The following is a 26,550-nucleotide window of genomic DNA, read 5'->3' as shown; positions in this document are numbered from 1 at the left end:
TTAAGGTTAAAGAAGCCTTCAGAGCCCTAACCATGCTGCCTCTCGTGTACATAGCAAATGGAAGTGGTCCAATGGTGAGACCTCATTCCTGGAAAGACACATTAAGAAACAGAAGCATTTTAACATCTTTGTTCATGCCAAATCAAACTGCAGTGATCACTCCAAAATGAGGGGAAATTGTGGCACAAGTCATAAAGATAAAGCATTGTTTCAAAGTCACTGGAGTGAGGCTTTTGGAAATCATGGATTTGGATGGTTTGGTTTGGTTTTACTTCCAGGATCCAGCACTCCCAGTTCAAGGTTGATTTTCTCTCTTTAACATAGAGTATTTTCTCACATGGAGTCTATCATTAGTAAATTGCAGATGACACCAAGGTGGGGGGGAGTGTGGATCTGCTGGAAGGTAGGAAGGAGTTTCAAAGTCACCAGAGTGAGGCTCTTGGAAATCATGGATTTGGATGGTTTGGTTTTACTTCCAGGATCCAGCACTCCCAGTTCAAGGTTGATCTTCTCTTTTTAACATAGAGTATTTTCTCACATGGAGAAAGTGGCAGAGGGGAGATTGAAAGTGGCTGTTAGGAAGAAGTTGTTTGCAGTGAGGGGGGTGAGACACTGGCACAGGTTGCCCAGGGAGGTTGTGGAGCACAGAATCACCCACTGTGATCTTTGGTGCAAACACAGCTTCATCTGCTCCACAGCTCTACATTTGTAGGAAGAGATAAGAACAATGCCTCACCTGGAGTAGCTTAGCACAGGTCAGAGACAGCCACCTGGGATTTGACACCCCAAGACTACCTGTGCCGTTAATAATCTCTGGGGTCAATGCTCACACCTTAGAGTGTTTGTCAAAGGAACAAAGGAAAACAGGCAGATGCAAGCTAAGTAATGAAATGTCACAGCAAACCACCTCAGCAGATGCTCAGGAGGCTGTGCACAAAGAAATAAGCAAAAAAAAATCCTTCCAGTGAAGGAAAAGGAATCCACTGGAGGATTCTGAGAAATGCCACCCTCCACCAGCAATCATAATCATAGAAACACAGAATGGGCTGGCTTGGAAGGGACCTCTAAAGCCTGTCCAGTCCAACCCCACTGCAGTCATCAGGGACATCCACAACTAGATCAGGATGCCCACAGCCTTGTTGATCATCACTTTGAATATCTCTAGGGATAGTGCCCAAATTGTTCCAGTGTTCCACTACACTCCTGGTGCAGAACCTGCTCCTAACATCCACTCTCAATCTGCTCTGCTCTAGTTTGAAGCCATTGCCCTCATCCTGTCCCTGCAGCCCTTTGCAAACAGTCTCTCTGCAGAGCTCTTGTAGCCCCTTTAGGTACTGGCAGGCTGCTATGAGGTTTGCCCAGAGCCTCCTCTTCTGCAGGATGCACACCCCCAGCTCCCTCAGCCTGGCTTTGTAGCAGATCACTTTGTAGTAGATCATTTTTGTGTCCCTCCTCCAGACCTGCTCCATCAGCTCCATGTCCTTCCTATATTGAGGGCTCCAGAGCTGGATGCAGCACTGCAGGCGAGGTCTCAGCAGAGCAGAGCAAAGTGTCAGGATCCCCTCTCTGGCTCTGCTGGCAACGCTGCTTTGGATGCAGCCCAGGCTGTGATTTGCCTTCTATGCTGCAAGCTCACACTGCCTGCTCATGTCCAGCTTCTGGTCCATCAGCACCCCCAAGTCCTTTCCCATAGGGCTGCTTTCTCTCACCTCCTGTCCCAGTCTGTCCTGACAGCGAGGAAGGAAAGTAGCTGCAGAGAAGGAGCACAGATACACAGTGCCAGTGGAGAGAAAAAGCTGCAATCATAATGCAGAAACGATTCCAGGAGGAAACATTTCACCCACAGCCTGATATATTTGGAGAACTGCATTTCTGCTTGCCTTGTGAAAGCCAATCTTCACCCTCATTTGTTTTGTTCACTTAAGACTGCTTTTTGCAGCCCCAAACTGAAAGCACTGCATGCTTAAACCACAAAGATCCAGGAGAGAAGAGTTATGCAGCAATGGTAAAGAACAGACTTTGAAAGCACTCACTTAGCTCATTCATTAATTATGAATTTCACTGTTTTCAGTTTGCAAATGGGGAAGGAGAGGGAGATGCTTTGTGGTCACACAACAGGGGAAAGCATTTAGCCTCCATTAGGGTCTCTAAGCCCAGTCATAATTACCCCTCAGGTACTTAGAGTGATCTTACCAAGAAATCCTGTGACCCAGAGGAGCTGAGACTGTGTTACAGATTTCATAGCATCAGAGAATAAAACAGGTTGGAAGGGAACTTCCAACCTGTCCTTTACCATGAGGGTGGTGGAACATTGGAACAGCTTGTCCAGGGGGGTGGAGATTGAACCATAGAATGGTTTAGGTTGGAAGGGACCTCAAAGCTCAGCCAGTTCCAACCCCCTGCCATAGGCAGGGACACCTCCCACTACAACAGATTGCTCAAGGCCTCATCCAACATGGTCCTGAACACCTCCCTGGGCAACCTGTGCCAGTGTCTCACCACCCTCAACCTGTGCCAGTGTCTCACCACCCTCACTGCAAACAACTTCTTCCTAACAGCCACTTTCAATCTTCCCTCTGCCACTTTAAACCCATTCCTCCTCATCCTGTCATCATAAGACCTTGTCAATAGTCCCATCCAGTGCAAACAACTTCTTCCTAACATCCAGTTCAAATCTCCTGTGCTTTGACAAGCTTGAAAGGTTTCAGACAGAAGCATGAACAAAGCTAGATTCAGACTGGATGTTAGGAGGAGGTTCCTCACTATGAGGCTGGTGAGACACTGGAATGGGTTGCCCAGGGAGGTGGTGGAAGCCTCATCCTTGGAGGTGTTTAAGGCCAGGCTGGATGAGGCTCTGGGCAACCTGATCTAGTGTGAGGTGTCCCTGCTCATGGCAGGGGGGGTGGAACTGGTTTATCCTTGTGGACCCTTCCAACCCTGCCAATGCTGTGATTGTGTTGTCACAATAAGGCCCTAAACCCAAGCCTAACCATTGCTTCTCTGGCTTCTGCAATGTTCTTAGAAACCACAACCTTATACTCTTGCAGAATAATGCCAAATGACACCAGAAAACAAAACAACCAACAACCAAAAACCCCAACAACAACACTAAAGTGACTTAAACTGAAGTCCAAAGTAGCAAGCAACAGCAAGGGAGCCTTTCAAACCCACTTTTACTTGTACCAACACACAGCTTCCAAATTACAGCTATTATGAATCATCTTCTTCCCTTCCATTTAGATGTCAAGCAGCCAGTTGTGCACACTGAAAGTTTTTCCCCCTCACAAATCACAGCTCTCCTCTGAGAACAAACTGTGTTAATGCTATGAAGAAAATTTGTCTGCTGTGCAAAACTGAGCTGGTCCCAAGCAGGAGCTGAAGGGACATAGAATCACAGAATCAGCCAGGTTGGAAGAGACCTCCAAGATCATCCAGGCCAACTCCAAGATCATCCAGGCCAACGCCAACATCATCCAGGCCAACGCCAACATCACCCAGGCCAACCTAACACCCAGCCCTGTCCAATCAACTAGACCATGGCACTAAGTGCCTCATGCAGGTTCTTCTTGAACACCTCAGTCTTGCCCATCGTAGCTTTTCTGTGTAACAGCAGTTTCAAGAGTGTCAGACCCTGAAGTCACACGAGTCTCTCTGAGCACAGCAGCATGTTTGTGTTCTACAAAAACACAAGACTTTGACCCCCCAAAGAGTCCAACTGCAATGGTTTTACACCTTGAGATTCTAAGGAGGCAGTCTTACACCTGCTTGCTAAGACTGAAGTTCACAACCCTGCTGCCTCAACCTTCACTCTCCTAGCTAACGACACAGGAGGAGTTTCAGGTCGCTGCCAGAAGCAGGCAAGTGAGCAGAAATGCCTTGATGAAGCACTGCAATTGCATAAACCACAGAGAGCCAAACACCAAACCAAAGAACCCACTCAGCACTGCTAGAAAACCCAAGCAGTAAAGCAAAGACATGGCAGGGAAAAGGCTGCAAAAGCACTTTTGGGCCATTACTGCTAATCCATCACAACAAAAGATTAGTGGCTACTGACTTAATGCAGACCTTCAGAAATTAGCTTTGATCAAAGCAATTACTGTGGTGAAAGTCAGCTGCCCCAACTAACTTCTCCAGCAGCCCTTCTGTCATTGAGCTGCCTTCGACTCCCTCCCTCTCTTGAACAGTTTGCTTTAAACTTCAAAGCCTAACCAGCTTTGAGGCTTATGTCACAGAAAGCTTTTGTCCTGCTTCTTCAAAAGCAATTAAAGATGTTCAGTCTAATGCGACCTAGCATCTAAAATCTAAGCCTGCAGGTCTTGATTGCTGTGGAGTTTACAGACTGGAAGGGGCAAGATAGGGAAGTTAATTTGTGGCTTGGGCACTGCAAATGGTTCTGTGGAGTCTGCCAGCTGATGAGGTCAGTGCTCTGAAAGAAAGGGAAACCAGGGCTAATCTGTCAGTGGCACTCAATTGTCATTACGTGAGGCTATAGGGCAGTTCTTACTGCTTTAACTTTCATTTGAAGATCCTCTTTTCTTTCCATTCCTTGCTATTAATGGGTCTCCAGAGTTAAGGAGCCAGCTTGTCCAAGACAGTGCAGTAATGGATGTGGGGTGGTGTAACAGACTGCAGTGAGGCAGAGAGGAATGGACACTATTCATAGAGAAGGGCAGCAAGGCTGGGGAGAAGTCTGGAGCACAGCTCTTTGAGGAGAGGCTGAGGGAGCTGGGGGTGTGCAGCCTGAAGAAGAGGAGGCTCAGGGCAGAGCTCATTGCTGTCTACAACTACCTGAAGGGAGGTTGTAGCCAGGTGGGGTTGGGCTCTGCTGCCAGGCACCCAGGTATAGAACAAGGGGACACAGTCTTAAGTTGTGCCAGGGGAGGTCTGGGCTGGATGTTAGGAGGAAGTTGTTGGCAGAGAGAGTGATTGACATTAGAATGGGCTGTCCAGGGAGGTGGTGGAGTCACCATCCCTGGAGGTGTCTAAGCCTGGCTGGGGCACTTAGTGCCATGGTCTGGCTGACTGGACAGGGCTGGGTGCTAGGTTGGACTGGCTGAGCTTGGAGGTCTCCTCCAACCTGGTTGATTCAGTGATTCTCTCCCATAAAGCTGCAGCCTGTGAAGATCTCTGCATGGGCTGCTTCTTAAGCTCTCCAGAATGCAGAGCTTGCACAAGTGCTGTGGTTGTGTTTGAGCAGCTGTCCTCTCCCATCTGCCGCCCAGGACCAAAGCACCATTCCAGCACAAATGCAGCTGGAAACGTTTTGTTCTGCTCTTCACATGATGTAGCAGCATTACAAGTATCATCACAAAGCCACTCTAGAGCCAGCCAACATCACTAACAATTCCAGCCAGGAAAAAAAAAAAAGAAAGGAAACATTCTCTAAAGCTCTCCTCTAGAAGCATAGACAGAGCTGGAAAGAGCTTAAAGAGAGAGAAAGAAAAACCAGGTAACAGCAGTGGCCACCCTGCAACCTGGTGTCTGATGATCTCAAAGTGTATTTTGCTGCAGCAAACCAACTCCATTATTTTGCTGCAGATAAAAGAGGTCTATGCACATCATTCTACAGTTGAAAAGCCCATGGTAAAAGGCAGCTGATTTGCCAGATGAGTGCCCAGAGTGGAGAAATCCATGCACTGAAAGGGAAAGCCTTGTTTGTAGTTTCCTGCTGTACCTGCTAGCACTGATTGCTAATTACAGATGGGTTGTTTTTTTTCCTTGAAGGTCTGAATGAAATATTAAGAAGCCAGTAGTTAAGTAATTCTGGGGCTGTGTGCTTTAAGTGTTAGCTCCAGTCCTGTAAGTCCAAACCCTCTGACTCACTGACCTATAAATGCTCTTCTAAATTATTCAGAGACCTCTTTTGTTTTCCTTCTATTGAAGTTAAGTTACTCTGAAACCTCTTTCTATGCACTGATGGCATCCCAAGTCTTACCAAGTGGAAAGAGAATGTAATGATGCAGGAAAACACAGTAGCTGGATCTTGTCTTTGTAAAAGAACAAAGACATCTTTGTCTCTAACTCTGCTTTTGCATATTCCTTTACATTGCTTTTCCTCTAGACCAGCCTCTTCTCTGCACCACCTGCAGGTTTCTTCAGGGAGGGGTGTGACTGTGTAAAAGAAATGCTGCAAGACACAGGTAATCTGCTCCTGCAGTGGTCAGCAGTTGAGCATGGCTAACCAGGACCCACTGAGGCTTTTATATTCATGGAGTCATAGAATGGTTTAGGTTGGAAGGGACCTCAAAGCTCAGCCACTTCCAACCCCCTGCCATAGGCAGGGACACCTCCCACTACAACAGGTTGCTCAAGGCCTCATCCAACCTGGTCCTGAACACCTCCAGGGAGGTTGTGGAGCACAGAAGCACAGAATCTGATCAGAGATCACATTGGGTGATTCTGTGATCCACAACTACCCTGGGCAACCTGTGCCAGTGTCTCACCACCCTCAATGCAAACAACTTCTTCCTAACAGCCACTTTCAATCTTCCCTCTGCCGCTTCAAACCCATTCCTCCTTGTCCTGTCATTACAAGACCTTGTCAGTAGTCCCTCCTCAGCCCTCCTGTAGCCCCCTTCAGATACTGGAAGGCAACTGCAAGGTCTCCTGGAAGCCTTCTCTCCTCCAGGCTGCAGAGCCCCAACTCTCTCAGCCTGTCCTCATAGCAGAGCTGCTGCAGCCCTCTGAGCATCTTGGTGGCCTCCTCTGCACTGGTCCAACAGTTCCATGTCCTTCTTGGGCTGGGCCTCCAGAACTGCACCCAGGACTGCAGGTGGGGTCTGAGGAGAGCAGAGCCAAGGGGCAGAATCCCCACCCTTGCCCTGCTGCCCACACTGCTCTGGCTGCAGCCCAGCACAGGGTTGTGTCTGGGCTGCACTCACACTGCAGGCTCCTGTTGAGCTTTGCATCACCCCAGACCCCCAGGTCCTGTTCCTCAGGGCGGCTCTCAGCCATTCCCCACCCAGCCTGGAGTTGTGCTTGGGACTGCAACAACCCAGGTGCAGAACCTTGCTTTTTCACATTGCTTTTACTCTAGACCAGCCTCTTCCCTTCCTTACCTGCAGGTTTCTTCAGGGGGCTGTGACTGTGTGAAAGAAACAGTGCACCACTTAGGTACAAGTGCAGTGGGCAGCAGCCGAGCGTGGCTAACCATGACCCACTAATGAAATGATGCAGAAGCTGCCTTGCACTTGGCTGCATTACTATTAGCTTACAGCTGGGTAGGTTAACATATGACACCAATCAGGCATTTTATTCCTTTTGTGGTGTAGCATCAATACACAGGCAATGGGCAGCTCCACCCAAGGCAGTCAGGACCATGGTGGGTACAAATCAGAGGGCTGGAGCACCTCTGCTATGAGGACAGGCTGAAAGCGTTGGGGCTGTTCTGCCTGAAGAAGGCTCCCAGCAGACCTTAGTTTAGCCTTCCAGTATCTGAAGGGGGTCTAGAGGAAAGATGGTGAGGGATTTTTTAGAGTGTCAGGTAGTGATAGGACTGGAGGGAACAGATCCAAGTGACCAGAGGGGAGACTTAGACTAGATGTCTAAGGAAGAAGTTCTTCAGCATGAGGGTGGTCAAACACTGGCACAGGTTGCCCAGGGAGGTGGTGGAAACCTCATCCCTGGATGTTTTTAAGGCCAGGCTGGATGTAGCTGTGAGCAATCTGATTCAGTGGAAAGTGTCCCTGCCTATGGCAGTGGGGTTGGCACTGGCTGATCTCTGAGGTCCCTCCCTTCCAACCCTGACAACTCTGTGAATCTGTGCAACCACCTCTGGAAGACTGAGCAGCTGGAACGAGACACTTTACAGCACTGTTTTGCTGTAACCTCATTCTGTCTCACTCAGAGCACTGTCAGGGACATGGCTAACCCAGTGACTGTGGGTGACTTCTGCAGACCCTAAGGACAAAACTTTCCTCCAGCAGAATCCTAGAGTTATAGAATGGTCTGGGTTGGAAGGGACCTCTGAAGGTCCAACCCCCCATGCAGTCAGCAGGGACATCCTCAACTAGATCAGGATGCCCACAGCCCTGTCCAGTCTCACCTTCAATATCTCCAGGGATGGGACTACAATCCTGAGCAATCCTGGAGACATTCACCTTGAATATCTCCAGGGATGGGACTAGCTCCCTGAGCAACCTCTTTAGTGTTCCATCACCCTTCTGCTGCAGAACCTGCTCCTAACCTCCAGTCTCAATCTGCTCTGCTCTAGTTTGAAGCCATTGCCCTTATCCTGTCCCTGCAGCCCTTAGCAAACAGTCTCTCTGCAGCCTTCTTGCAGCCCCTTCAGGCACTGGCAAGCTGCTGTTAGGTGTGCTCAGAGCCTCCTCTTCTGCAGGCTGCACACCCCCAGCACCCTCAGCCTGTCTCTTTAGCAGAGCTGCTCCAAGCCCCCCTGAACATTTTCATGGCCCTCCTCTGGACTCTCTTTTCTTCCTTCTGCACTGATGTTGACTTCTGTGCTTCACTGCACAAAGCCAGAAAAACATCTCTCCTCGAGGACTGCCCAGGATCCAGCAGCTCATGAATCTACCAACCAAGAACACACTGAAATGTTTTGTCTTACATCACATTAAGCTGGAATCAATAGATTCATTTCCCCAAATGGATTCACTACTTCAGCTAAGTAAGGCAAAGGAAGATTTTTCTGAGAAGAAGTGACTCTGTATAGTATTTGGTTGTTAAGTCACTGGCAGAATTCTTTTGGTCTCTGTATCAATTAAACAGTAACTCACTGAAGTTAGCCACATCAAAAGCAATATTGAATATTTACAGCATCCTCCCCAGTAAATCAACACATCTACAGCCCTCAGCCACACAAATAAAAGGGTCTGAACAATAGTTCTAACAACGCTGCCACATCTCTGATTGTTCCTTTTCAAACCCCTCCACACTATTTTTTCCCCCCAAAGACATTAAGAAGCTGTTTTCTCCACAACCAAACTTCCTCCTTTGGAGAAAAGGAGAAGTGGCATTTTGAAAACTCCAATTTGCTGAAATCAAACAGCACACTGAGTTCTGTTGTGCTTTTGCTTTTATTCTCACTCGAGGCTAGAAACATCAAACTGCAGTGGTTTTACTACTGCCAAACAAAAAGTGACTAAATAATGGCTTTGTTGACTGTTATATAACCAGATGCTGCACCACTATTATTCAATTGAGTTTTAGTAGATGTTTCTCTTTCATAGAATTGCTGAAGCTGGAATAGAACTCTCAGATCATCAAGTCCAGCCTATAACCTAACACCACCACATTCACCAGACCATGGCACTGAGTGCCACAGCCAACCCTGCCTTAAGCACCTCTAGGGATGATGATTCCACCACCTCTCTGGGCAGTCCATTCCACTGTCTAATGACCTTTTCCATCAGGAAATGCTTCCTAATGTCCAACCCAGAGCTGTGTAGAAGAATATTCTCACAGAGCCACAGAATTATTTGGGCTGGAAAAGACCTCTGACATCAAGTCCAGCCTATGACCCAGCACCACCACATTGACCATTCCATGGCTCTAAGTGCCACATCCAATCTTTCCTCCAAGGATGGTGACTCCACCACCTCCCTGGGCAGTCCATTCCACTGTCTAATGACCCTTTCCATCAGGAAGTGCTTCCTAACATTCCACCTAACCCTCCCCTGGTACTGCTTCAGGCCATGCACTCTTGTCCTATCACAAATTGCCTGGGAGCAGAGCCTGACCCCCATCTCACTACAACTTCCCTTTAGGTAGTTGTAGAGATTGATATAGTCCCCCCTGAGCCTCCTCTCCTGCAGGCTAACCCAGCCCAGCTCCCTCAGCCTCTCCTCAGCAGCCTTCCCCTCCAGTCCCTTCCCCAGTCTCATCGCTCTCCTCTCCAGCCTTTCAATCTCTCTCTTGCAGTGATGGCTAAGAGCTGCTCCAGCTGAGGCCTCCCCAGTGCCAGCACAGGGCAGAATGACATCCCCACTGCTGCTGGCCACACTGTTCCTGCCACAAGCCAAGATGCCACTGGCCTTTGTGCCTGCTGGGCACACTGCTGCCTGATGCCCAGCCAGCTGTCATCCAGCACTGCCAGGCTGCTCTCCAGACACTCACCCCTCAGCCTGTGGCACTGCACAGGGTTACTGCAGCCAGCTCTGGAATGTTACAAGCACTATAACAGCTCTGGAACGTTGCCAGGCAGAGGTATAGGTGATCCTTGCAATGAAAGCTGTGAAAGATAATGTGATGAAAGGAAAAGAAAAAGCAAGCATTGGATTGCTTGGCTGTAAATCACACAAACAGAGCCATGAATTAAGCATGTCTGTGTACAGCTTCCTTCCTCCCTAGGATTCCTGCTTTCTAGATACCAAAGGCATTCCTTGATTGGTACAGGTGCTACTTCTCATTTCCTAGGGTAGGAGATAAGCATCCTCCTGCTTTCTCAGGGCAGCCTTTCATGGGCACAATCTACTTCAGTTTCCATCTCCCTCCTTATTTGCTAACCTTCCCTAAGAGCCACCAACTTTCTCAGCAGAGGTCTAACACAGCTTAAGCTTACAGGATTTATCTGCTTGTACAGATTATATTTGAGGATAGGAATGGTGGGGGGAAAAATGGCTCTGTGAAAATCTATTAGCAGTACCTGGAATGACATTTAAGCCACAATGCTTGTCTGTGGGGAATGCTAAGCTGGCAGTCATCACTTGCAGTTAAAACAGCTGTAAAATACATGGTTGGTTTTACTCCAGCCCTTAATCTCAGAATTGGTAATGTCCAGAGAGCCAGGCAAGGCAAATATTTGCACCATTACTTCAGGTACTTACAATGGAGGAGCTGCTTTCCATGTGTAAGTCACCAAGAGAGACTGGTACCACTGGAGAGCAACTTAAGATACCAACCAAGAGAGACTGGTACCTCTGGAAAGCAGCTTAAAAGATGAACCAAGAGAGACTGGTACCTCTGGAAAGCAGCTTAAAAGATGAATCAAGAGAGACTGGTACCTCTAGAAAGCAGCTTAAAAGATGAACCAAGAGAGACTGGTACCTCTAGAAAGCAACTTAAAAGATGAACCAAGAGAGACTGGTACCTCTAGAAAGCAACTTAAAAGATGAACCAAGAGAGACTGGCACCTCTAGAAAGCAACTTAAAAGATCAACCAAGAGAGACTGGTAGCTCTAGAAAGCAACTTAAGATACCAACCAAGAGAGACTGGTACCTCTGGAAAGCAGATTAAAAGATGAATCAAGAGAGACTGGTACCTCTGGAAAGCAACTTAAGATACCAGCCAAGAGAGACTGGTACCTCTAGAAAGCAACTTAAAAGATGAACCAAGAGAGACTGGTACCTCTAGAAAGCAGCTTAAAAGATGAACCAAGAGAGACTGGTACCTCTAGAAAGCAACTTAAAAAGATCAACCAAGAGAGACTGGTACCTCTAGAAAGCAACTTAAAAAGATCAACCAAGAGAGACTGGTACCTCTAGAAAGCAACTTAAAAGACCCTTCAACTGTCAGGTGCTTTTCTTAGAGCTTCCAGATCCACCCCTGGATTCAGCTGTCTATAAAGTGATCCTGTGAGCTATGTGGTGGCTGAAATTAGTTCCTGTAACTACCCTCCCTTTATAGCTATTATAATTAGACAGGATATTATCCACAACCCCTTTTCCTTTGTGTGAGCTGATCTCCTGCATAATTATCTCATTTGCTATTTCTTCTGCCTTTTGTGTTATTGTTTGGGAGCCTATTCTTTTTCATTTATCTGAATTTGATCTGCATTTCTCTTTTCCCAGCCCTACAGCAGCACAATATCTCTCAGGACGATCATTTCTGGCCATCAATTGTTTTCCTTCAATCTTATCAGCATCTGGCATTTAAAATAGCTCTCATTCATGCTATCCAGAATGTGTTTTATATATACCATAAAGAGAGGTCTCAGAAACAATTTCCCAGTCAAAGAATTTCCTTCTTAGAGCATCTCTCACCCTTTGCAACTCCAACATCTTGATTTATTCATGAGTAATTCATTTTAAAGACACTATCATCTGCATTTCACAAAGGCACTAGGAGTTCAGGCTCATTTATCAAGTTCAAGCTCATTTGTTCAGTTTAGACTCAATAACTCACCCCTAAAAAGCTTAACAAATTTAGATATACTCTGCCTGTAAACTGTTCACAACAACAAATTTGCTTTCCCTTCCCCTTTCAAGCCTGATCTTGGCTGATGCTTTCACAAGACTTTAAAAGAATAAATAATCAAGAAGTGGTTTTAAAGACCCCCCCAAAACCCTACAAGAACTTTGTCCAGATACCTTTTGTTGTCTCATTTGACTACAATAAATTCCATTTCTTCCTAATTTCATTTAGAAACTCCATTTCCATATTTATTCTTTCCCTTCTCCCCCCACTCTCCTTCCCTCTATTCTACTGCCTTTACTTCAACAAAACAAAAGCCTCTAATGAAGAAAGGTCTAATGTGGAAAGAAAAGACAAAGAGCTGATCAAAGAAAAACCCAGACCAGATTAATAAAGAACAATTATGGGCAGGGCAGGAGCTGGGTCTGCAGATGGGTTGGCTTCAGTACCAGAAAATGGTCACATCAGGACTGCTTCTGTACACTGAAGTGAGGCAAAATACCTCCTTTGAAGTGAGGGTGGTGAGGTCATCCAGTCCAAACCCCTCTGCAGTCAGCAGGGACATCCTCACCTAGATCAGGTTGCCCAGAGCCCTGTCCAGCCTCACCTTGTAGCCTTCCAGTATCTGAAAGGGGCCTACAGGAGGGCTGGGAAGGGACTATTGACAAGGACTTGTCATGACAGGATGAGGAGGAATGGGTTTGAAGTGGCAGAGATGAGACTGAAAGTGGATGTTAGGAAGAAGTTGTTTGCAGTGAGACACTGGCACAGGTTGCCCAGGGAGGTTGTGGAGCACAGAAGCACAGAATCTTTGATCAGATTCTGTGCTTCTGTGATCCACAACCTCCCTGGAGGTGTTCAAGGCCAGGTTGGATGAGGCATTGAGCATCATGCTCATGGGAGGTGTCCCTGCCTATGAAACTGGCTGATCTTTGAGGTCCCTTCCAACCTAAACCATTCTATAATTACGACAATGAATATGACAGGGCAAGAGTAATTTCTGAAGGGCACAATAAAGTGACAGAAATTCAGGGCACTACTTTGTCTGAAGAAAATGATCTGTAAGTTTCCTAACTTGCCTAGAACCGTGAGAAGCCTGAGTACAGTTGGACTGTTTGAGTGCTGCATCCTAGTCAGAAGAGAATGCAAATGCAGTTGCACTCATGGAAAGCTAAGCGTGGGGATGCCTACATCAAAGGGAAAAAAAACAGTCCCTGCTGCAACCCAGTCCAGCACAGGAGCTGGCCCCACAAGCAGCAGTTGTCATCAAGGTATTCTCAATGGCTCAGAACAAATGATGCTCTCTGTGTGCAGAGGCACAACCAAAGCAGATCCGACAAGGCAGAGGTAACACAGCAACAGCTGCGGCAACGAATTGCCACAGTTCAGAGCTCAAAAATCACCACGGCCAAATCGACCTCTTCTGCAAGATGATTTCTTCCAAAGAATTAAGCAAGCAAACCAAAAGATGTTGCCAACCACAGATCACTCACAGAATGCTCTCAGAAACCAAAGCCTGGAAAAGAACAATCATAGAATCAAGCAGGTTGGAAGAGAACTCCAAGCTCAGCCAGCCCAACCTAGCACCCAGCCCTGCCCAACCAACCAGACCATGGCACTAAGTGCCCCAGCCAGGCTTGGCTTCAATATCTCCAGGGATGTTGACTCCACCACCTCCCTGGGCAGCCCATTCCAATGCCAATCACTCTCTGCCAACAACTCCCTCCTAACATCCAGCCTAGACCTCCCCTGCCACAACTTGAGGCTGTGTTCCCTTGTTCTGTTGCTGGCTGCCTGGCAGCAGAGCCCAACCCCACCTGGCTACAGCCTCCCTGCAGGCAGCTGCAGACAGCAATGAGCTCTGCCCTGAGCCTCCTCTGCTGCAGGCTGCACACCCCCAGCTCCCTCAGCCTCTCCTCACAGGGCTGTGCTCCAGGCCCCTCCCCAGCCATTCCCATGGCTTATTGAAAGCATTTAAAGATTATTTGTTTCCTCTCCTTAAAACAGAAGCAAACAGAAAACAAAAAACTCTCCTCAGTAAATTAAGATAGAACAGGGGGACACAGTCTCAAGGTGTGCCAGGGCAGGTCTAGGCTGGATGTTAGGAGGAAGTTGTTGGCAGAGAGAGTGATTGGCATTGGAATGGGCTGCCCAGGGAGGTGGTGGAGTGGCTGTGCCTGGAGGTGTTCAAGAAAAGACTGGAATAGGCACTCAGAGCCATGGTCTGGTTGACTGGATTGGGCTGGGTGCTAGGTTGAACTGGCTGAGCTTGGAGGTCTCTTCTAACCTGTCTGATTCTTAAAACACTCATTATTTCTTCTTATTAATAACCATTTTAATGAAGAAAACACCTGATGTTCTTTGAAAGATGGCCACAGCATCACTGGAAGGGACTGCAATTGTACCTCTTAGTGGAAAACAAGACAGAGATTACAAGAAAACCAAATGCTAAGAGCTAAACATTTAACAAGAAAAAGAAGAGAAAGAAAAGGAGACTGAGAGTGGAAGCTCTGAAAGCTTTCTGTAAGGCAAGCTATGGTTGCAGCCACGGGAAGAGATAAGGAGGAGGCACTGAGTGGTATTCTGTGTGCTAATATTATAGACTGAAATTAAGCTCTATTCAATCAGCAGCACTGGAGGCTCAGAAACACCCAACTGTACAATTTCCCAATTACCACAACAAATGAGGCAGTGATAAGTTAGCCTTAAGAACCAGTCACATCTCACAGCAGTGTCTGCTTACACTCTGGAACGTCACAGAAGCTGAACAACCAGTTTGGAAAGGTCATCCAGCCATTCCCCAAGCCAACCCTCCTGCCCTAGCCTGGCTCAAGGCTGAGGACCTTGTCCAGTCCTGCATGGACAGAGATTTCACAGCCTCCCCATGTATCCTCCTACCCTGCTCAAACAGCTTCACTGTGAAGCCTTTTCCTTGCATACAACTGGAATGGTTTTAACTCCCTCCCTGAGCAGTATCTGTCTCTCCTGTTTCTGCAGTCTCACTTTAGCTGCTGGCAGACTGCAGTCAGTTCCCCTTCTTCCTTTCTTTTCTAAACAAAACCAATTTCTTTAACATTTTTCTCACAGGCCATATGGCTCTACCCTTCATCATGACCTCCACAGGAGTCATTCCAGCAACAGGACCTCTCTGGCACTGGGGAGTCCAGAACAGTGCACAGTTCACAGAATTAACCAGGCTGGAAAAGACCTTTGAGATCACTGAGTCCAACTTATCAGTGCAACCAGCAGTGCAATCACCTCTTGCACAGCTCTGGAAAATCCAACCTTTTTGCTTTGGGGAAGGGAAACTTTGGACAAGGACTTCCTCTCTCTGCAGTTGGGTAAATGCACATAAATCAAAACACTGAATCACAGAATCAAGCAGGTTGGAAGAGACCTTCAAGATCATTCAGCCCAACCTTGCACCTAATACCTTCTAATTAACTAAACCATGGCACTAAGTGCCTCATCCAGGCTCCTCTTAAACACCTCCAGGAATGGTGACTCCACCACCTCCCTGGGCAGCCCATTCCAATGCCAATCACTCTCTCTGCCAACAACTTCCTCCTAACATCCAGCCTAGACCTGCCCTGGCACAGCTTGAGGCTGTGTCCCCTTATTCTCTCCCTGGGTGCCTGGCAGCAGAGCCCAACCCCACCTGGCTACAGCCTCCCTTCAGGTAGTTGTAGACAGCAATGAGCTCTGCCCTGAGCCTCCTCTTCTGCAGGCTGCACACCCCCAGCTCCCTCAGCCTCTCCTCACAGGGCTGTGCTCCAGGCCCCTCCCCAGCCATTCCCATGGCTTATTGAAAGCATTTAAAGATTATTTGTTTCCTCTCCTTAAAACAGAACAAACAGAAAACAAAAAACTCTCCTCAGTAAATTAAGATAGAACAAGGGGACACAGTCTCAAGGTGTGCCAGGGCAGGTCTAGGCTGGATGTTAGGAGGAAGTTGTTGGCAGAGAGAGTGATTGGCATTGGAATGGGCTGCCCAGGGAGGTGGTGGAGTCTCTGTGCCTGGAGGTGTTCAAGAAAAGACTGGAATAGGCACTCAGAGCCATGGTCTGGTTGACTGGATTGGGCTGGGTGCTAGGTTGGACTGGCTGAGCTTGGAGGTCTCTTCCAATCTGGTTGACTCTCAGATCTCCCACCCATTAGCTATTATTTTAACCTCACCAGAAGGCTTTTTTTTAACCCTCTGCTTAGCAAGAACAAACTTGGATTGATTTTCAAAAAAGAACCCAACAACTAGAAGCTGAAATAACAAAAGCTGCCTCCCTCTGCAAAAAAAAACAACCCCAAAACAACCCCCCAGCAATCCTAGCCCAAACCACAGTGCCAATTGTTCTATCCTATTGGCAACCACCACAGAAAACCGCAGAGGTAACCTCCCTAACTCCATGAACTCCTAAGGAATGCCACATGCTTTGCAGAGAACACATTCTGAAACTGAATTCACAGGCATAATCAGGAGGAAAAAAGCAAAACTGAGCCTATCTGATCCCTGGGAACAGAACAGATCTGTAAGTTATAGCCCATTAACATTTTGCTCTTAGGGGCAGCGACTGTGACAGCACACACGAAATCACTGCGCCGCCTGCAGCGGTGCTTATGCAGAGCTCTGAGCTGCTGTTCCTCTGTTCACATCACCAGTTCCAAGGTTAGGTATTGATTTCTTAATTCTGTTGTAAGAGTAGTTTTTTCCCCCCTTTCTATCACAGAATCACAGAACTTTAGAGGTTGGAAGGGACATCCAGAGATCATTGAGTCCAATCCCCCTGCCAAGGCAGCATCACTCAGGGCAGTTCACACAGGAATGCATCCAGGTGGGCTTGGAAAGTCTGCAGAGAAGGAGACTCCACAATCTCTCCAGGCAGCCTGCTCCAGGGCTCTGCCACCCTTACAGTAAAGAAGTTCTTGCTCATGTTGAGGTAGATTCCATTCATTCCCCCTTCTCTTACCCCAAGGTGCAACTGAGGAGAGTTTGTCCCCTCCCTCTTGACCCCCAGCCCTCAGATATTTATAAACACTCACTCTAAAGAAGTTTCTCCTCCTCTTGAGCTGAAACCTTCTCTCTTCCAGTTTGTATCCATTGTTCCTTGCCTTATTGCTGCTGACTACCAAAAAGAGCTTGGCCCACTCCACTTGACACCCACCCCTCAGATATTGAGAGACATTGACCAGATCTCCTCTCAGTTTTCTTCAGACTCAAGCATTTGAAACATATCAGAATCACAGATACACCCAGGTTGGAAAAGCTCCTCAGCATCACCAAGTCCAACCTAGAACTCTACTCTACAAGATTCACCTCGAACCACAGCCCTGAGCACCACATCCAAACAACTCTTAAGCACACGCAGGGTGGGTGACTCCACCACCTCATTGGGCAGCTCCTTCCAGTGCCTGACCACTTTATGGTTTTTTTTCCCTCATGTCCAATCTAAACCTCCCCAGTCTCAGCTTGAGGCCATTCCCCCTTGTTCTGTCTCCACCTGTGAGAAGAGACCAGGAGCAGCCTCTTACAATGCCCCTTCAGGTAACTGTGCTTGTGATGTTCATTTCCAGCACTCCAGAAGGCTGTTTGCTGGGGCTTAGTGGTTTAGCATACTGGGCAACAGCACTGCCATATCTGCTTCATCTGGAGTAGTCTCTCAGTCTCTCTGGGCAGCCTGTGCCAGTGCTCTGGGACCCATACAGTAAAGAAGTTCCCCCATGATTTGAGGTGGAACCTCCTGTGCTGCCACTTACACCCATTGCTGCTTGTCCTATCCCAGAGAGCAGTGAACAGAGCCTGTCCCCACCTCCTGATCCCCAGATCTCAGGTGTTCAGAAACATTGATTAAATCCCCTCTAAGTCTTCTCTTCTCCAGACTAAACAGCCCCAGGTCCCTCAGCCTCTCCTCATAAGGCAGTGCTCCAGTCCCCTCATCATCCTTGTAGCCCTCCACTGGACCACCTGCAGCAAATCCCTGTCCCTCTTACACTGGGGCACCCAAAACTGAACACAGTATCCCAGGCAAGGTCTGACCAGGGCAGAGTAGAAGGGAAGGAGAACCTCTCTTGATCTGCTGGTCTGAAGAGTTGGACCCTAGCAAGGTGCTCCACATCTGTCCTCTGTGATTAGGCAGTGGCAGTCCATGGAGTTTTGAGATCACTACCTGGTAGCAGAAGTCACTGTCCCTTGGAAAGCAAATTCCACCTCAACATCAGCAAGAATTCCCTGACTGTAAAGGCCCCAGAGCATTGGAACAGACTGCCTGGAGAGTTTGTGGAGTCTCCTTCTCTGGAGCCTTTCCAGCCATGTCTGGGGGAGTTCCTGTGTGACCTGTCCTGGATTCCCTGGTGCTGCTCTGGCAGGGGGGTTGGAGTTGCTGCTCTGTGCTCAGGAGGCACAAGGTAACTGAAGTCTTCTAATACTACAACTATTTCTTGTCTGTGTAACTTGTCTGACACACAGAGAAGATACCCAGGTGATCCTGCTGTGACAAGGGGGTTGGACCAGATAATCTTTCAAGGTTCTCTTCCAGGGTCTGACATCCTGTGATTCTGTGATCTCTGGAGCTCCCTTCCAACCCCTAACACCCTGTGATCCTGTGAGTCCTGGAGCGTAGGAGGTAGGTTTAGGTGTCTCAGCTAACACTGTTCTCAGGTTTAATACAATCCCTGGCTACTGAGCTGTAAACTCCAGCAGCAAATTCCCCAGAAGCAAACTTTAAAGCTTTCAGACTCTTTTCCACTGTGCTCCTCCCATAAAAAACAACCCCCTATGGACACATGGCTCTTTCCAGAACACTCTTTTCACTATAACTGCCCTCCCATTCCATTAAATCAAACAATTCTGCCCTGAACAAAGGAGTATTTATTATGAGACTTTTTAATAACTACCCTTAAAATACTACAAATAAAAATAGCAGTAATTAATCTGCCTTTAAATGGTAATCTAATGTCAAAAGAACCTCAAATGAAACTAGTCATTAGCTGAAGAGTAAAGGCTGCCAGAGGCTTCATTACTGACTAATAAGGGAGAACACAGCGTGCTGAACACTTTCCCCTAATCCCAGAAGCAGCAGGAACTGAACAGCAAAAGCTTTTTGGATCTACACTTGGGTCACAACAACCCCAAGCACTGCTACAGGCTGGGGACAGAGTGGCTGAGAGCAGCCAGGAAGAAAGGGACCTGGGGGCACCAGTAGATAGGAGCTGCAGAGGAGGCAGCAGTGTGCCCAGGTGGGCAGCAGAGCCAATGGCATCCTGGGCTGGCTCAGGAGCAGTGTGGGCAGCAGGACAAGGGAGGTTCCTCTGCCCCTGTGCTCAGCACTGCTCAGGCCACACCTTGAGTGCTGTGTCCAGTTCTGGGCCCCTCAATTCAAGAGAGATGTTGAGATACTGAGCCTCTTCTTCTGCAGGCTGCACACCCCCAGCTCCCTCAGCCTCTCCTCACAGGGCTGTGCTCCAGGCCCCTCCCCAGCCTTGCTGCCCTTCTCTGGACACCTTCCAGCACCTAACATCTCTCTTGAATTGAGGAGAACTTCTTCCTAACATCCAGCCTGAACCTTGTGTATGTCTGGAGCACATTTATTTTCACAGCATCAACTCTTCACATGAATTATCACTCCCTAGATTTGCTGCTTAAGATTTCTAATAGTGTCCAACCTCAGCACTCTGTACCAGTAACTCCTGCAGTCATGCAGCCAGCATCTCTCTGGATTCTCCAAGTAATCAGGCAGGAAACTCAATTAAAAGAGCCTACTGCTTTTCTGAACTGCATGCCCTTTCCCAGCTACAGCTAATAATACAAGCCACAGAACAGAAGACCCTGAGACAAATTAGCTTAGCATTTCAGGATTACCTTTTGCATCAGAAACAGAGCAGAGCAGTGGTGTGCAAATGTTTGAGAGAGTAGAGCTTGTAGAACTACCTTATTCAAACACAGCTGTGAAATCTAGAGAGGAATTTAGCTTTGTTTCTCTCAGGTAGGTTATTTTGAATACCCACATTACCTGTGGCAAACAAATCTTGCAGGAGGAGACTACACCAGCAACACACATTACCAGAAAGCCTAACAGTAACCTACTCAGATGTGTGCCAGGTTTTAACCAAGCACTGTACCATACAGAAGGTAAGAAGAGCAAACAGAACAGAAAATGTTCTTGTGACTGCATCTTCAATGTTGTGTCTTTCTTGAACTTCAAAAAGGCATCAGAAGAAACACAGAATCACAGAAACATTCAGCTTGGCAAAGCCCCTCAGCATCACCAAGTCCAACCCAGAACCCTGCTCTACAAGGTGCACCCTAAACCATAGCTCCAAGCACCACATCCAAACCACCTTCAAACACATCCAGGGTTGGTGACTCCACCACCTCCCTGGGCAGCCTATTCCAAAGCCTGACCACTCTTGCCATGAAATAATGTTTCCTAATGTCCAACATAAACCTACCCAGCTGGCAGCTTGAGGCCATTCCCTCTTGTTCTGTCTCCAATTCCCTGTGAGAGGAGACCAGCACCAACCTCTCCACAACTTCCTTTCAGGTAGCTGCAGACAGCCATGAGCTCTGCCCTCAGCCTCCTCTGTTTCACACTAACCATTCCCAGCTCCTTCAGTCTCTCCTCATCAGATATATCCTCCAGGCCCTTCCCCAGCTTCCTGCCCTCCTCTGCACTGCCTCCAGCACCTCCACATCTCTCTTGTAATGAGGTGCCCAAAACTGAACACAGTCCTCAAGGTGTGGCCTCACCAGTGCTGAGTACAAGAGGATGATCACCTCCCTTCTGCTGCTGGACACAGCAATGATTTGAGATAGTGAATGGTTGGATACAGAGAGTAGCTATAAATAGATGACAGCTTAGAAAGTGCAAGACTGGGGTAATGTGGAAGAGAAGCTAAAGCCAGGAAAAGAGAAACACTGCTTGAGGTTTTTCCTGACACAAAGCCTAGGTTGAACCAAAATGAATTATCAGGCAACAGGTTTAAAAGAAGTAAAGTAATACTTTAAGCCACAGTGATGGGATGGCTTTGTATGCTGAAAATGCAGTGGAAAATCCTTTAAAGCCATGCAGGGAGAGAGGTGCAGCTATGTCTGTTAAGCACCTGGATGCAGATCCAAGTGGCAGCAGAGAAGACCCTGCATGCGAATTGCAGGAACCTGGATGCAGATTTCATTTCCATCCTGGTTCTGAATTCTTTCCCTGTACATTTGCTAGTGATAGGACACTCAGTCCTGCAGTCTGATCCTGAAGAGGGTCTGCTCTGCAGCTATCCCATGGGCAGAAGGCCTCTCCAGACTGGATGAGGCACTTAGTGCCATGGTCTGGTTGATTGGCCAGGGCTGGGTGCTAGGTTGGACTGGCTGAGCTTGGAGGTTTCTTCCAACCTGCCTGATTCTATGATTCTATGACATCTGGCATCTAAGGATTTCATGCAGCCCAGTTCTCAACACCATCCTTTCCCCAAGCTCCCCAGACCTGAGGAGGGAGCAGTGTAAGAAGTATCCCTGGTGGCAGCAGACTGCCATCTGCAAGTCCTCCTTCTCCAGGTCAGTTGGCCAGCAGTGTGAGTGCAGCCCAGACAGCCAACAGTGTGCTGGGCTGCATCAAGAGCAGGGCTGCATCCCTTTGCTCTCATCAGACCCCAACTGGAGTACTGTGTGCAGCTCTGGAGCCCTCAACACAAGAAGGCCATGGAACTGTTAGAGCCAGTCCAGAAGAGGCCACAAAGATGCTCAGTGAGAGGAGGAAAACTACTGCTGAGTCCAAGTGGCTGAGAACAAGCACAGTATGTACCACTTCTCTCTCAAATCCACCCAGTGAACTCACAAACTCCTCTCAGCCAGGGGGAAAGCCTCCTTCTTTTGCTGCTTCCTATTAGAAATGGATGGGACAGGTGAGGGCAGGAAAGTGAGAACAGTGAGAAAGAACTTTCATGTGGCCTTTAAGCAAGCACTCTTCAGAAGAGTTAGCACCAAAAATAAACTGGTGATGAAACTTCTGGCAAGATGTTTTATGCAAGAAACATTTAAATTGCTTGATTGTTAGTCAAACTGAGTAATACAGGTGTCCAGAGAAGGGCCACGAGGGTGAGCAGAAGGCTGGAGCTTCTCTGCTATGAAGGCAGCCAGGGAGAGTTGGGGTTGTTCAGTCTGGAGACGAGAATGCTCCAAGGAGACCTCCTTGTGGCCTTCCAGTATCTCAAGGGGGGCTACAAGAAAGCTGGGGAGGGAATTTTTAGGGTGTTGGGTAGAGATAGGACTGGGGGAAATGGATCCAAGCTACAGGAGGAGAGATTTAGTTTAGACATTAGGAAGAAATTCTTCAGCATGAGGGTGGAGAGACACCAGCACAGATTGCCCAGGGAGGTGGTGGAAGCCTCATTCCTGGATGTGTTTAAGGCCAGATTGGATGTGGCTCTGGACAACCTGATCTAGTTTGAGATGTCTCTGCTCATGCAGGGGTTTAGAACTGGATGATCCTTGGAGTCTCTTCCAACTCTGACACTTCTGTGATTCTGTAAAAACTGGGGAGAGGAAAGAAAAGGAGAGGCAAGGCAAAAAGGCTGCATATGTTATTTTAAGGTGATTTAAAACCAGTGCTAAGGTTAAGCTATACAAGCAAGTATTTGCCAGATACTGATGAGATTCCTGTTCTTTAGTAATGTAATTAGGGATGGCAAAGGAACACAGCTGACCTTGAGAAATGAAATCTAATTTTGATGTTAAACAAAACCAAGGCTTTAAAAATTCTGAGAGGCTCAAGGGTGTGCACACAACAGAGGGAACAGCACTGCCAGGGGTGCAGAATATGTGGTAATTACAGGTATCATCTGGGATATGGGAACAGCTCAGCATTCCAACACAGACACCAGGTTGCCAATCCCAGTGCAATGACTGGCATGCTAATGCCTCCCCTTCCTTGCCCTAAGAAGATCCCAATGCCACTCAGCAAAATCAATCCATATATTCTCCAAAAATATTTGGGTTTTCAAGTGACCTGACAACAGCTAATTAGCAACTGGCAACTAAACCATGCAACTATTATGGCTCAAGTGAAGGCAACAAAGCAGCAAGTCATAAAAGACAAATGATTTTCCAGCAACTGCAGGAGCCTTTCATCATAAATTTAATAACTCTGGGAAAACAATTTCTGTTTTTTTACTGCACTGCCTTCCCTGGCAAGGATCATCTGAAGAATTACAGACTTCCCAAATTGCTTTCCTCGTGAAATGTCACTGACAAGGTAACCTTAAACACCCAACACACAAAAAAACCCCAAACCAAGCAAAAAAAATTAAACCCCAAAACATGCAAATAGAGAAACAAAAAAACCCCAAACCAACCAAGCAACCTGTGCTAGTTTGAGCTTAGCTAGAATCAGAGAATCAGAGAATCAAGCAGGTTGGAAGAGACCTCCAAGCTCAGCCAGTCCAACCTAGAACCCAGCCCTAGCCAGTCAACCAGACCATGGCACTAAGTGCCTCATCCAGATGTATGAAAACAAGAACACACATAGAGATAACAGAGCTGTTCTCTCTGGCTTTGGGCTGCACTTCTCTCTCTCTAACCTTCTGTCTGTGTGACTAATCCTTCTGCTTCCTAACTGCCCTGGCCAATCCTCCAAACACACCTTGAATGTAAGGCAAAGTCCCCAGACCCTAGGTAGAGGGGTGAGAAGAAGGTGGAAGGGTGGTTGGGAGCCCCTCCTGGGGACTCAGGTTTCTGGGAGGGCTGCTGTGTTTCTGCATTACCCTTTGAACTTGTCTGTTTCTGTCTGTAGCTGCATACAGAGTAAATACCTGCTTGGGTATTGTGCTAAGCTGTGAATATAAAGCTGGGTGCTAGGTTGGACTGGATGATCTTGGAGGTCTCTTCCAACCTGGTTGATTCTGTGATTCATTCTTTAATTTGCAGATCAGCTGGGTGATCTCCTTAAGTAGTGGAGGGGGTGGATAACACCCAAACCATAACACAACCAAAGAAAAACCAAACCTCAAAACAAACAAACCCAAAACCCCATACCAAAACCACAAACTCCCCCCAAAAAAAAATCCTGCACAAACATTTTCCTTCTGATAATTAAACCAAAACCAAAATTAATCAAAAGATGATAGGAAAATGTGAATTTAATGATACAGATGCAACTCTAACCAAATTCAATGCAAGAGACATCACATAAGTGGCTTTACTTGCCAATATTTTTCCCTGAAGCCATACTGGTAACTTGGAAGATCTCTAAATCAAGACTTAAATCATACAGAAGTGAGATAATTTAAATACACATATATCCAAACCCCTCCCCACCACCACCCCCTTAATAACCATACCTTAATTTGTGCAAAAGGTCTGTCAAAGTTTCCAACATAAAGAAGTCCAACGTTCTGGGTGAGCAGCCTGAAAAAGAGGAGGAAAGAAAAAAACCCTTTTAAGATATCACTTTACAACCATGAGTAGTTTTCTTCTCTAGTAGTTCATAGAATCACTGAATCAACCAGTTTGGAAGAGACCTCCAAGATCCTCCAGGCCAACCTAGCACTCAGCCCTAGACAAGCAACCAGACCATGGCACTAAGTGCCCCAGCCAGGCTTGGCTTCAACACCTCCAGGCACAGCCACTCCACCACCTCCCTGGGCAGCCCATTCCAATGCCAATCACTCTCTCTGCCAACAACTTCCTCCTCACATCCAGCCCAGACCTCCCCTGGCACAACTTGAGACTCTGTCCCCTTCTTCTCTTGCTGCTTGCCTGCCAGCAGAGCCCAACCCCACCTGGCTACAATGTCCCTTTAGGTAGCTGCAGGCAGCAATGAGTTCTGCCCTGAGCCTCCTCTGCTGCAGGCTGCACACCCCCAGCTCCCTCAGCCTCTCCTCACAGGGCTCTGCTCCAGGCCCCTCCCCGGCTTTGTCGCCCTCCTGTGGACACATTCGGTACTGCAACATCTCTCTTCAGCAGCCCAGAACTGGGCACAGCACTCAAGGGGTGGCCTGAGCAGTGCTGAGTACAGGGGCAGAATAACCTCCCTTGTCCTACTGGCCACACTGCTCCTGATGCAGGCCGGGATGTCATTGGCTCTCTTGGCTACCTGGGCACACTGCTGCCTCATCTTCAGCCTACTGAAGCCTAGTAGGGTAACAAGCTTCACTGTCCAGAGGAGCTGAGAACAGTGCAAAGTTCCTTCAGATGTGTGATCTGCTCTAGGTGATGCTTCTCTGGCAGGGGGGTTGGAGCTTTTGAGGTCCCTTCCAGCCCCTGACATTCTGTGATAGACCACAAGGATCAAAGCAGTTACAGCATAGACAGACCAGTGGCTTCCTCCCTTTGCCCACCAGTGTGCTGGATGCTCTTGGATGAGATCTGCAGTGTTCCACAACAGTTCTGCAGTGTATGGAAGTCAGGATAAGCACAACACACTCATTTTCAGTCACTGTAAGTACATTCATTCAGGACTCAGGTGTCAGCCAGAATAATGATCAAAACTTCTCCTAGAACTACAAAGCAAACCTGGAAAATATTTAAGGGTTTTCTACATGAAAAGAAACTTCTGGGCAGCAATTAGAGAAAAAGGTTAAAAGAGAATCTGTAAAAATGATCCAGGCTATGTTTAAGAGAAGTACCTTAAAGCTAAAGAAAGAACTCCACATCATTTTTGTAAGGCAGGAAAGAAACAAAATGAATCCTCTGGCTGCATTTCTAGTGAGGGACCTAAACAAAGCAGAAGACATGCAGTGTGGTTGTTCCCAAGTGGTTAGTCTTCATATATTGTTTTATTTACTGGACAGAAATAGAGACTCATTACAAATCTGAGTCCTTAGGGTGGCTTTAGTTAGAAGTTATGGCAAGAGCTGGCAAGAGGGAGGGGACAAACTCTTCTCAGTTGAGTCTTGTGATAGGAAAAGGGGCAATGGATGTAAACTACAGCGCAGAAGTTCCACCTCAGCATGAGCAAGAACTTCTTTAGTGTAAGGGTCCCAGAGCCCTGGCACAGGCTGCCCAGAGAGGCTGTGGAGTCTCCTTCTCTGGAGCCTTTCCAGCCCTGCCTGGCTGTGTTCCTGTGCGACCTGTGCTGGATTCTCTGCTCCTGCTCTGGCAGGGGAATTGGACTCAATGATCTCTTGGGTCCCTTCCAACCCCTCACATCCTGTGAGCCTGTAATGAACTTCGTGGGAAGCTTAGAATGGTTTCTCCAGAAGACCAGGGAGCCTTCTCTAACTTGCTCTCACTGATGCACACCCAAAGCCCACAGACACAGGCAGGAATTGGCTTCCTTAACAAGACTGATATTGACAGAGTACAGGCTCCTCACTATTTATTCACCTTCCACTGCCTCAGCTGAAAAGTATTTCACTTATTATTTTTCATTTGTATTCACAAGGAACTTCAAAAAAAGCCCAGTGTTAATCCAGTGCAATGCTGGCAGGGTTTTTAGGGAGCAGAAAGTCAGTGGCCACTCTCCTTTGATGAAATAAAAGGC

General features: G+C 47.5%; 1 protein-coding gene across 2 annotated transcripts in view; it reads right to left on the bottom strand.

Moving 5' to 3' along the window:
* RNGTT (RNA guanylyltransferase and 5'-phosphatase) overlaps window positions 1-26,550 on the bottom strand; it is a 188,583-nt gene that overhangs the window by 10,299 nt on the left and 151,734 nt on the right. For both annotated transcript variants that reach the window (XM_064169255.1, XM_064169256.1), the window contains one exon: window positions 24,407-24,473. In XM_064169255.1, coding sequence (XP_064025325.1) covers window positions 24,407-24,473 — 67 coding nt within the window. The remainder of the gene's footprint in view (window positions 1-24,406; window positions 24,474-26,550) is intronic.

Source organism: Pogoniulus pusillus, chromosome 31 (genome assembly GCF_015220805.1).
Source record: "Pogoniulus pusillus isolate bPogPus1 chromosome 31, bPogPus1.pri, whole genome shotgun sequence".
Lineage (NCBI taxonomy): Eukaryota > Metazoa > Chordata > Aves > Piciformes > Lybiidae > Pogoniulus > Pogoniulus pusillus.
Note: the sequence above shows the minus strand (reverse complement) of the source record. Positions and strands in the feature narration are given on the sequence as shown.